Source organism: Oryzias melastigma, linkage group LG2 (assembly GCF_002922805.2).
Source record: "Oryzias melastigma strain HK-1 linkage group LG2, ASM292280v2, whole genome shotgun sequence".
Taxonomy (NCBI): Eukaryota; Metazoa; Chordata; class Actinopteri; order Beloniformes; family Adrianichthyidae; genus Oryzias; species Oryzias melastigma.
This window is the reverse complement of record NC_050513.1, coordinates 125,708-138,222: the sequence shown is the minus strand read 5'-3', so window position 1 is coordinate 138,222 and position 12,515 is coordinate 125,708. Positions and strand designations below refer to the sequence as shown.

Genomic DNA, 12,515 nt, shown 5'->3' with positions numbered 1-12,515 from the left:
TCTCCCCGACGCACTGAAGGCCGGCTGAGTTTGAATTCACGGCGCAGCAGGCTGGAAACAGGCGGCCTGTGATTGGCCGGTCCGTGTGGGAACCGTTCTGGCGTTCAAGTTCTCCAACAAAAGCCCGGCTCTAAAGAACTGCAGAGGATTATGCAATCGCTGGCATGCGCCGCCTCATTCCTGAGGTCCAGGACCTCAAAGAGAGGATTCAGACTGTGGGCCGGCATCTCGCTCAGCAGCTTCTTCAAACCTTCCAACTGGAAACAGACGGTGGATTATGTCCTCAAGAAAAGATGAAAAGAGATTTAAATCTGTTTAACTCATTTATGAAGTCACCAAGAAGTCACAGAGCCAGGAACTTCCCGCTAATGGACAAATGGGCGGGGCATAAAAGGTTTTTTTAAGGTCATTGTAGCGCTGAGAGGGTCACGGTCACCTGTCAATCAAATTAGTTTACATGAAGAAACGTTTGACAATGTTCATGACAAAAAAATCCTCATAGAAAGTTTCTACATTAGTGAGGAAGATTAGAGCATCATCAGCAAAGAGTAAAGTCAGTATTCCAGTTTATCGCCAGAATAAAGGAAATCTGCAAATTCTTCATTTTTATTTTAAACAATAATTACAGACGGTTTAAGGCTGTTAAACTTCTCACTTTCTACACTTTTTTAGACTCACATAGAAACAAGTACACACACAGAAACATGCACGAGGAGAAACACACACGGAAAAAGCAACAAACACAAATAGAAACACAAAAACAGAAACCAACATAAAAAAACACACACACAAAAAGCACCATACACACAGAAAAACACAAAAAGAAACATCAACAGAAACACACAGACATACAAAAAGAAACACAAATAAAAGCACATATAGAAACACAGACATGCAAAAGAAACACACAAACACAGAAAAACAAGAAAACACACAAAAAGAAACAGAGACACACACACAGAAGCAAGGAGACACAATTGCACATAGACGCACACAGATAGTCAAGCATCTCTACAGAGGAAGTGATGGTTCAGGTCAGAGCCCAGCCAGCAAGGCCAAGTGGGCCCCACATGGTTCAGAAGTGGGCAGAGAATGTGGCCCACAATTGGGTTTGTCCACAGATTCCGTGGTGGCCCCAGCTGTGTTTGCCCACATTAGCTTAGGTGGCTATGCTAGCCAGTCGCCCGGTGGACAGCGTAGCGAGTTCCACTGCCCAGGAGTCAGCAGAGCTACCAGGGTCACTGTCCAGGCCTCCAGTCCCTAGGCAGATAAAAATTATAGTCCAGCATCAAACTCTAATGTGGTTCTTGCTCTGGTGCTGAAGCGCTGCAAGATATTAAATCCATAAATTGAGTTGGTTTCTCCAGAACTGCAGCAGAGGAAACAGGCGCGTCATGAACGCCACACCGATAAGTTCAAGGCCGCATGTTCTGAGGCGACGAGGCTGAAACGGCTCCGGTGAGACCAAATAAAGAGAGCGGAGCATCATGGTCCTCTGAAGAGCTGAGCGGGGACTGGGGTTTGGATGATGGATGAATGAGCTCCACAGCATCTCCTCAGTCAGCCAGGAGCGTGAGCAGAACCTCTCCTTATCTGTCCTGCTTTAGTTCTCCTGTCGGAGTTCAGCGATTAACTCGCCTTTATCTGACAAACGCAAAGACAGAGCGTCCAACCAGCCGTCTGGCTGCAGTCTGAACACCGTCTGCACTTTATGACACACATGCATGTGTGCAGCAGAAATGCAGCTGATGCATTTCTTTTCCCCCACTTGGGAGCCTGCCACACAGCGAGCATGCAAAAGCAGGAACCGCCTTCATGCCATTTCATACGACGGTGCAGATTTAACTCAGATGTTCGTCTTGCTTTGATAGAAAAGGCGACGTAATCCTCTCCAGACCGCACAAGAAGTTTAAGACGAACCCGTAGATTTCCCTCAAATGTGCACGTATCAGGATAAGAACGAGCATCTGGTTCAGAATGGACAGATTAGATTGGTTTGGTTTATTTTATGCAGTTTTCAGCAAAACAAACAAAGGAAAAGACAATAAAAAATGAAGCCTTAAGTGACACGGTTTAGCCTGCAGGTGCTACCTGCCCCTCACTCTCCCTTACGCTTTTTTCATAATGGCAAGTTTTCTGTTTGTTTATCTCCATAGCAACCATTTTACTTTTTAGTCAGGTGGAGGTAACGGACAGTACTATGTAGTTTTTACAAGAATCTGCAAAAGTAATATTTTTGGTTTCCTTGGCAACAGAGTTTTTTCTTAATCACTTTCCTAATACATTAATTTTGCATCTTTGTTTCATCCAGCTTGAGCCAAGGATTCATGGGTTATTGTTGAACAATATTTAACAATACTTTGCTAAAAAAAAAATGTGTAAGCAACTAGTGCTGCCACAAGCGATTACTTTAGTAGTCGACTAATCACTGATTATATTTTGCAATTAGTCGACTAATCGGGTCATGCGAAAACTGGATGTAAAGCACACATCTTAACCATCATTAGCTTTAAACAAACTAAAAACTAGATATATGGCATTGCCTGTAATAATGCTAGCGTGAATGCTGTAAGCTGAATTTGGCTGCTAAAGATTCTAGTGCTAATAGCTGAAGATGCCGAAATTGATAGCTAAAAATGCTAAAGCTAACAGCTGAAATCGCTGAAGCTAATAGCCAGCTGAAATATTAGCTAAATGCCAAATTAGCCTAAAAACTAAAAAAAAGACTAAATTAGCCAAAATAGCTAGCATGTAGCTGAAATGTTAGTTGAACTCCAAATTAGCCTAAAAAACAAAAAAAGACAAAGTTAGCCAAAATAGCTAGCATGCAACTAAAATATTATCCAACTCCAAACTAGCCTAAAAAACAAAAAAACAAACAATAAAATCCTAAATTAGCCAAAATTACTAGCATGTAGCTGAAATATTAGTTAAACTCCAAATTATCCTAAAAAAAAAAACAAACAAAAAAATTAGCCAAAACAGCTAGCATGTAGCTGAAATATTAGTTAAACTCTAAAATAGCCTAAAAAACCTTAATAAAAGCCTAAAAGCCAAAATATTGCAAAAAGACTCCATATAATACAAAGTAACTACTAATCGACTATTAAAATAGTCGCTGACTATTTTAATAGTCGATTAGTTGTTGATTAGTCGACTAATTGTGACAGCTTACAAGCAACCAGGGACGCCGGCTATGCCAACACAGATTAAAATCTGCAAACTTTGAAACCAACATTTTTTCCAAGCAGCTTCTTATGAGTACAGAGATCGAAATCTCTGGGAGGAGTCTACATTTATAGCTGCTGCTAATTTTTTTTTTCTAATTCAAGTCGGCGGCCTGTTCCTGAGGTCAAAGGTCAACAAGTTTCTCTTCCCATCTTGTGCCAAAACATAAACGACAAAATTCCCACAAAATGGCCATCCCATAATAATTTGAACCTTTCCTTTGGACGAACCAGACGTGTGGTTTAGTTTCATTAGTGGACTTTTGGTCCCGTTTATTTTTTGATGGTTTCTCCTGCTGTGAGGTCATCATTTTTAGGGCAGGAGTCTTTCACTATGTCCAAATTCCTTTTCAATGGGTACTAAAATGTTAGTGAGTTTTTGAGCATGTGTCAGGGGTCACAGTTTGTTCAGAGGTTTGGTAAAAATTAAGAATTCTTTCCTTCATCCATGCTAACATCAACAGCTTCACACTCTAGAAAAAGGCTACAGAGAATCTGTCCTGGAGGACTGCAGTCCATCCCATAATCAAGCAGATCCATCATCCTAACATCCAGGGCTCTTGTCACACAGGTCTGGAGAGACACAGCTTCGGCCCTTCTGCTGGAGCCATTTCACAACCGACCAATGAGAGAGGCTTACAGAGATTAAGGTCAAACACGCCGATGGGACGATCACATGTCAACAGTAAACACAGGAAGGAGAAAAATCAACATGAAGGAAGCAGGAGCGATAGATGGAGACGTGAGAGAACGCGCCTTCAGGTTTTTCAGAATAAAAGCATCATGCTTAGAGAGCGACGGTCTGCAGAGGACAGGATCTGAGGAGATCAGTGGATCTCCAGGAGCCACAAGCCAAAACCATGACTTCATGACGCAGAGAAGATCCTCCGGTCTGCTGTCTCATGAGAAAAATCTAGAAAATCAAAAATGAAATATTTTTAACAAATGAGTCTGATCTTGTCTTACTTTATGTGTCAAAAAGATCCATTATAATTTTATCTTTTAATGTTAAAAAAATAGAAAACGGAACCACAACCTAACAAGAAATGTTAAGAAATCTGGATTTCCTGGTCCTCCACTTGACCAGATTACCTCTTTGTGTTTACTGCTTCAGTCTCTGTGAAGACTAATCTGGATTATTCTTTCTAAACCATTCAGAGAAGCAGTCATTTTTTAGTTCCACTGATCTCTGTGAGTTCATGATAACAGCAGTAAAAGTGAAACATGAGATGTGCTTCATTGTAGCACTTCCTCTGTGCTGTGAAACTCCTGACCCAGCTTCTGTCTGCCTCTCCTCAAAGCCCAGCCCAACGCAGGTTGACTTTCCGTCAAAAGACGGTCGCATTTCCACAGAGGCGGAGGCCGCTCAAGCGAACATGCAGCAGATAAACACATCAAGTGATGAGGAGCGGCGTCCATTACCACACACACACAATCGGCCCCTCCCCTCCAAACTCAATAATTTAGAAGGTAAGAGGCGGGAACTGCCTTCAATCCACATGAATAATGAAGACCTCAGACGAGGATTTTACTGCGTCTCTATGATCCCAAAGACGATGCTGAACCAAAACACGTCTCCTCCATACTTCATGCTCTGGTCAAAGAGCAACAAAAGACTAGGAGGTCAAAGTCAGAGGGTTGAGGTCAAAAGGTCATCTTATTTTCTAAAGCCAAACTCAATACAGGCACAGGTAGAAGAAAAATCAATTAGCAGGAATCCAAACATCCTCATCAATAAGAAGTTCGTTTTTAAAAGAATCTCTTTTGTCCTGTCTATGTGGGCTTTAATGTATGAAAACAGCAGGAAGTCTGGAATTCTTTCTAAATAAAAGCAGAAAGTGTTGAAAAACTGTCAAACGTTGGTGATTTTGTAAGCTAACGTTTCCTTCATTCCATGTTTAACAATGTCTGATTGGTTTATTAGTCTTTCTCTCAAGGACCAGACTGTTCCTACAATAATTCTTTCTTACTGAACTTTTGACCTCCAAAAGAGGATGACATCACACCAGAGAAACCGTTTTGTTGACCTTTGACCTCATGAACAGGCCGCCATCTTTATTTAAATTAAAAAAACTTCTACAAATGAAACTCCTTCTAGAGATTTCTATCCGTCCCCTCCTACCTCATCATTAGGAAACGGTTTGGGATTTTAGCAGCGGTTTTAAAGTTTGTAGATTTTGAACGGCGTTAGCATGGCGAGGTTGCAAAAGTGGTTTCCCTGATGCTCGCATTTTTTTTCCCAAAACATTGTTAAATGTAACACCAGAATTCCTGGCTCAAGCTGAACACAACGACAATACTAGGAATGTGGGCGTGGTTAACAAAAAACTAATTGCTGAGGAAATCCAAATATGTACTTTTGCCGATTCTTCTAAAAAATGTCACAGACCTGTTCGTCACCCCCAGACGACCAAAAAAATGATTGGTTGCTATGAAGATAAAACCTATGGACCTAAACTTAAAAAAAAAAAATAAACTGGGTTTTATTTATGAATTTGTTAGGTGCAGCTCTGAACACAGTAGGGGGGAAGAAAGGAGACTGGAATGGTGAAGGCCTGCGGCCATTCACGACACGCAACGGCGTATGGCATGTACGGAACACGGATTCGCTTGACGCAACCCGGTAATAGCGCATACCCAACGTACGCCTGTACACAACGTGGTATGGCGCATACTTAACACGGTATGGGACGTACACAATGCAGTATGTGGTGTACACAACACAGTTCAACAGAGACACTTCAAATAAATGAAACGAAACCAAAGAGGAGATTTGAAACCAGCATCAGATTTCAGCTACAACCTTGCTTCATCTGAGAGTGCTCTTTCATCCATCAGTCTGGCTGGAGGTGGAAGATAACAGGCTGGTTAATGAGTGACCCCCCACCTGCCCCCCCAGTCCAGACCGATGAGAACAACGGCTCCGTTCAACCCGTGAAGTCAACAGATTAGACACACAGGTTCTCCTCTGTGTCTGCGTGGACGTCCAGACATGAAGGTCTGATGGACGTCCTCAGACACCAGTAGGCTTATTCACCGCCGTCACCGCCACCACCCCCCACGCCTGGGGGCTGTGGACGCTCCCCCAGCAGAGCAGAGAGCAGATTCTTTCCTCACACGCGTCACTGGTAATCCAGCTGCTGGGTTTTCCCAAAACAAACTGCTGCCCTGAAGCAGATAAATTTACAGGAGCTGCCAAACAAATCCATGCTGTGTCTGACGGAGAGGTCAGAGGTCAGCGCGGACAGGAAGCCTCACTTCCTGTGCGTCTCCAGGAAGTGACTGCAGTGATACTCACAGATATCTGGAACACCTCCTGACTGTCGTCCAGCATTTGGACCCGGATGGGCACCTGCCTCCCCGGGGTCTGTGCTGGGGGGCGTTGGCCCGGCTCCAGGGTGGACACCCCGAAGCTTTCGGGGGCGCTCAGCCTCTGTCCGGCCGTGGACGGTCTGTCGGCGGCGTCCATGTCTCAGCGTGGAGCTGCTGTCGTCTGCAGGGAGAAGAGAACCAGATGATTCCAGCAGGTGAAAGCGTCGCTCTGTGCAGGCGCTCGCCTCATACTGCAGATCTCAGACCTTCTCCTGGTGAGGGATGTGGTGGAGATGTGTTTGCGTGCGTAACCTCAACCATAAATCAGAGGGGGCAGACACACGTCTGACACATTTCCAGACAGCCCCCCAGGTACGGCGGCACCCAGGTGGGGTTTCCAACCCCGCTCGGGCTTGTCCAGACTTGAACCCCAGCCGCCCCCACAACAAAAGGATGAAACACCCCGGTTTGAATTCCTCTCAGCGACCCTTCCCCACCTCCAGAGAAACCTCAGACAACAAACGCGATCTCAGACGGCGCGCAGGAATGCGCCGCAGCAGCGCGGCCTCTTCCTCTGCATCCACACAAACACCCGGCTGCTGTAAACACTCAGGGCGGAGCGCGCAAACGGGCGGCCAACATCACAGGCTCTGTTTAAAGAAGGCTCCATTTACCGTGTCTAATGTCCACTTAAGCGCCGACTGAGGGAAAACACGCCACGGTGATGACGGTGGACAGAACCGACCAGAGGATCTGTGTGGGAAACTCTTCAGAGACCTCAACTGGAGGCTAACGTTCGATTCCGACACCTCAGTCAGCACGCTCCACAGGAAGTTCTTTCAAGTGGTTAGACCAGGTCACTCAGATTAAACTACCCGATTGGCCAGACCGGTTGCCACAAAAACGAAAAGACATGGACCAATCACTGCTCACGGACAACATCGGGTTCCAACATGGCGGTGTCCGAATCCTGACAGAATGGCGACTAAATTTGGCTTCATTTGGTTGAAGCCGGAAGTAAAGCTACGCTCACACCAGGCTTGGAAGCGACCTCTTCTAATGAAAAGTTTACACTAAAGAGCATTTCAGACTGCCGTATTCAAAACTCTCGTGGTTCCTCATCACAACACAAGTTTTTTGCTCTATTTTCAGAATCTTATAACGCATAAGGTCATTGAACGCATATTGAAAGGTAAATCAGTTTGGCTGACTAATCAGGAAGTTGGATTTGGTAGTGATGTATGGATGGCGTCCTTCTAATTCACAGGAGTACCAACTCGATTGTGAAGGAGAAATCAATAATTACAGTCTGTGTCCAGCTGGAGTCAATGACACCAAGTTTTTCAGATATTGGAATAGAGCTGTGAAAGTAAACGTCTGGAGCTAGAGTTGGAATATATGCACTGCTTTGACATTTCAGACAGCTAGTATCGCGTAGCCACAGACCAGTGTGAACACTGGATGCTAAACATCCATTCAGGACGCTCTTTAATAGACAATCATTTCCAGAATCGATTTGGATTTTTTTCCTCCTGATTTTCATATTATTCTGATCCAGTTCACATACTGTAAATGTATCAGTGAAATAATGAGATTGTTAATATCATCCAGTGTTACATGGATTCTCTAAAGGAGAAGTTCTAACAAAAATGTTCAGATCAGTAACATTGTAAACATTGTTCTGCTTCTCCTGGAGGACGTTTCAGTTTGGACACTAGGTGACGATCACACTATAGCATTACAGCTTATTCCAGAAGAAGAAGAAGAAAGTATGAGCAAAAAACTTTTTTAGGCCACAAATACTTTAAAAAATATCTCCTTAAAAGAGTTTGGAAAATGAATGCCTGTGAGTTTATAAAGATGTTTATTTAGTCACCAATGTATGTTTAGGTCGACCGAGTGTTGGCATTAGCCGTCCTATGGGAAATCCTATTATACGTTAGGATCAAACTAGCAGACTTTAGCGTTATGCTTTAGATCAATCTCTACTTTTAAGGATTAATCATTGATCTATAAAGCTTAGATTGATTCAGATTTGATCAACCATATTCTTTAACATGCATCACAGGCCCGGTGTGTACATAGCATAACCCATTTTCTCAAATACAGTCAATGGTCTGAGTCAATATTCCAAGGCAACCACTTTAGCCAATGAGAAGTGAGCCTATTAGAAGGCCACTCCCCAACTACTTGAAATCAGGCTACATGAAATCTCCAATGTTTTGAAAATTGGAGAGAGGCTACAGGCTCCACCTACTTTTATTGAGGCACACCAGGGGACGTGGCCACTTAGTCCACCTCTCCCATAGTTGATTGAATGCGAGAAGCAAAAAAGGAGCCTTCACTTCTTTATAATGAACTTCTTAGACAAACCAACCCCTGAAACTGATTGTGAAATCCTCCACCGCTAACCTGTTAGCATTAAAGGAAGTCCACAAACAGCTCAGTCCATGCTAATCCCCCCCAGCCCCCTCCTGGGGTCATTACCTCTCTTAAACAGAAAAGCTTCAACCTGGAGGCGGGCCAAGGAAATGACCCGATCAGGCAGGAACCTGACATTCAAGTTCCTCTTCCCACCTGTGGGAACTCAGCTGTGCTGTCCTCGTTCACGCCTTCACTAGCTGGATTTTCATGACCTGAGGGGCGGGGCTTCAGACAGGCTGCAGGGTCTGATCTGAAGGTCCTGACCCCTGGAAGCTGGACGAATCTTCATTTCCTCTCTGTGGTTGGACATTGTTGGTTGTGCGAGAGGGGAATACAGAGCTGGCTGCCCCCCCCCACAGCCGCCACAAAGGAGGCCTGTGTGAGAGCGTCCAGCAGCGCGGCTTTAACTCACCCGGCCCTCCGAGCAGCTTTTCAACCGCCGTTAGCAGGAAGTTTCCCAAGAGAGGGGAGCCAGGTCCTGAGAACCCCCCCCCCAATCATGAGGAGCCACTGAGGCAAAAATCCCCGAGGATGAGGAGACTTTGCATGAAGGTTGCACAACAGGAAGTGGACTCCAGCCATAAAAGGAGTTTTGAAGCGATGAGACAATAAAAGCTCATCACAACGACAGTAAAAAAAAAAAGCTAAATTATTGATGAAAGAACATAAAGAGTCCAGTCTGACAAGACTCCATAAAAGGGCATGGGGGGTGCTGGGGGCTTTAACAGCGTTTGCTGAAGAATTCCCATTAGAGAGGCCGATCTTTTCATTAAGTTCATCAGTGTTTCCACACGAGGAAGCTGCCAAGAACAGCTGCCTTCAGCAGAACTCCTCTTCACTCCTTTGGAATCACCACTTTGGTTAACTATTCAACCAGAAATCAAAACTAGAACAGTTTTTATATCTGTTCTTGGACTTATCACATTTAATACTTAACACAGAAGACTTTTCTGTACTTCTGAAGTAGTTTCCTTCAGCAAAAACCATTACACTCATAGGAAAATGTTTTTAAAGAAAAAAACTGAACTAAAAACGTGATAAATGTTCTTAAAAATAATAATAATGTTCCACATTATTTGTTTGAACTTCTAACTTCAGAACTTTGTTGTACAGGGCGAGTTTCCATGTTCTTTTAAATTGTCTTAAAGTCCCACTCTGTTCATCTATTGATCCCAGTGGTATTTTAAACAAAATTAAAAAAAAACTTGTGTTGTTTTCTAGGACATAGTTTCTGCAGAGCGGCAAGGGTTCATTAGTAATTTACCTCTGAGTTGTGGGCCGGACTGCTGGGGTGGGAGCCTGCCCCCATTCCCCGTCATCTAACTGTTTACGCTGCTCTCCCTCTAGCTTACAGCGCCTCACACCCTAAAGCTAGCGTTAGCGGTGCGACAAAAATGAGGAGCAATATAGGCGCTATCCACCACCGTTTAAGTTCTTTGTAAAGACTCACTCTGATAAAAATTGTGTTTTTAACATGTTCTTGTGGCATTTTTCTAATAGGGGTGTGAGGGGCTGTAAGCTAGTAGGGGAACATTTAACCCTTTAACAGCTGAAGCGTCGCAAAATCTTTAACGTTTAAATTTTTAAGGGTTGAAAAGTTACAGTAAATCAAAGAACATAATCAGTGGAGCTCTGGTGTTAAAGCAGGGCTGTCAAACTCACATAGGAGAAAACAGTCCAAAACACACCTTAGGTCGAACAGGATAGACATTTACTGAACACTCTAAAACTACATTTAGAAAACTTTAAAGCAGTGACTTTTTTACATATGAACTAGATATAAAGTGTGAAAGTTGAAAGCTAAATTTGGCCGCTGAAGATGCTAGTGCTGATAGCTGAATATGCTGAAATTGGTAGTTAAAAATGTTAAAGCTGATTGCTGAAGATGCTGAAGTTGATAGCTGGCTAAAATATTAGCGAAATGGCAAATTAACCCAAAAAGAAAAAAATCTTACATTACCCAAAACAGCTAGCATGTAGCTGAAATATTAGCTCGACTCCAAAATAGCCTCAAAACATCTTAGCAAATGCCAAAATAGTCCAAATAGATTGCAGAATGCCAATTTTTAATACTTTGAAACCGTAACTTTTTAACATAATTATGAATAATAAAAAGGCAGGAATATTATTCCAGAATAAATCAATTTAAACCTTCAATAACTTTCAATATTTTACTCTCCATAAAAATATATTTTGTCAAAATTATACAAGTTAGAAATGAGCGCAAGATAACATCGGGCCAATAACAATAAAATAAAATGATCTGGAGGGCCGGATCCGGCCCCCGGGCTGTGACTTTGACACGTGTTAAATGGTTAAACATGGTGATGACGAGAAGCATCCAGAACCAGATGAAGGATCAGAACCACCTCTCATCAGGGTGACTGGAACGGTTCCAGTGGAACCAGAGTTGACCCGGGCTGACATGCAGAATGACTGACCCTGGGTGGGTCCTGGCTGACCCCTCTGACCTCTGAGGGGGTGTTTTGGATCAATAGTGGAGACCTAAAGGTGTCAGCTTTGTCAGCTAGACCCGAGAGGACAGATGGCAAAGAGCAGCTCCGGGATGTGGGTTAGCAGAGTAATCCTGCAGGAAAGATGTCAGTGGGTTACAGTGAGGTTAAGACACGAGTGGATTACTGTGACAGATGAAGGGCTTACAGTCCCACAAACACACCGAAATTCCCTCAATCACTAGAAATAAACAGACTTCTAGCTTTGTGCAGAATCTCTCGGAGCTTTTGGGCTTCCTCTGAGGGTCTGAAACGGCGGAGAAAACCGGTTTGGTCTGAAACTAAACGGCGGAGACCTCGCTTAGTGATTTCCTTACCCCCTTCCTCCTCCTGCTGGATCCACGGACCGTCTCTCTCCAGCCCGCGAGAACTTTAACTCCCACGCTTAAATCCCACGCGACGGCGTGGTGGAGCTCGGCTTCGGTGGCGGAACCGCTGGCGCTCAGGCGGGACGAGGCTTCGGAGCGGCGGCCATTGACGCGAGTGTGGCCCGCCGCAGGAGAAGGAGCTTTCCGCTGGAACAATAAAGAGCAGCTCACCGCCTCCAGCCCCGGAGGAGCGCGTGCACCCCGCCAAGGCGAGCGGCGGGCGGCCCAGCAGCGCCCCCTGCTGGAACCCGGGGAGACTGTCACAAATCTGTCACCAAATCGGGAAGAATGGAGATTCATGAATGAATGGGAATGAATGTAAAACATGCGAAAAACTTAAGAAATAAGAACTAACTCCAGGTAACTTTTTAAAATTGTACTTTGAAAGTATCCTGGATGAATAAAGATTTCCTTTTTTTTTACCAAAGCGTCTCTAAAGCAATAGAGAAAGTGTCCTTATGTGTAGTGCTTCCTTTGCCTTAGCGCTTTCAGCACTCATTTCTAACAAGCTGGCGTCTCAAATGCAGATATGGTATGGAGACAAAAAGGGAAAGAGGAGTGGCCCGTACGGGGATCGAACCCGCGACCTTGGCGTTATTAGCACCACGCTCTAACCAACTGAGCTAACCGGCCGTGACGCCCTGTCACGGTACCATCGATAAATACTTTTC

General features: G+C 44.2%; 1 protein-coding gene and 1 non-coding gene across 2 annotated transcripts in view; both read right to left on the bottom strand.

Moving 5' to 3' along the window:
- Positions 1-12,095, bottom strand: part of LOC112159988 (FERM, ARHGEF and pleckstrin domain-containing protein 1) — a 41,913-nt gene extending 29,818 nt beyond the window's left edge. Inside the window, exons 1-2 of the mRNA XM_024294279.2 lie at positions 11,794-12,095; positions 6,526-6,720 (exon numbers count right to left, since the gene is read on the bottom strand). Coding sequence (XP_024150047.1) covers positions 6,526-6,696 — 171 coding nt within the window. The 5' untranslated portion in view covers positions 6,697-6,720; positions 11,794-12,095. The remainder of the gene's footprint in view (positions 1-6,525; positions 6,721-11,793) is intronic.
- A 308-nt stretch (positions 12,096-12,403) lies between these two features.
- Positions 12,404-12,477, bottom strand: trnai-aau. The gene has a single exon. It is a non-coding gene; the product is annotated as a tRNA-Ile (tRNA).
- Between the last annotated feature and the right edge of the window lie 38 nt (positions 12,478-12,515).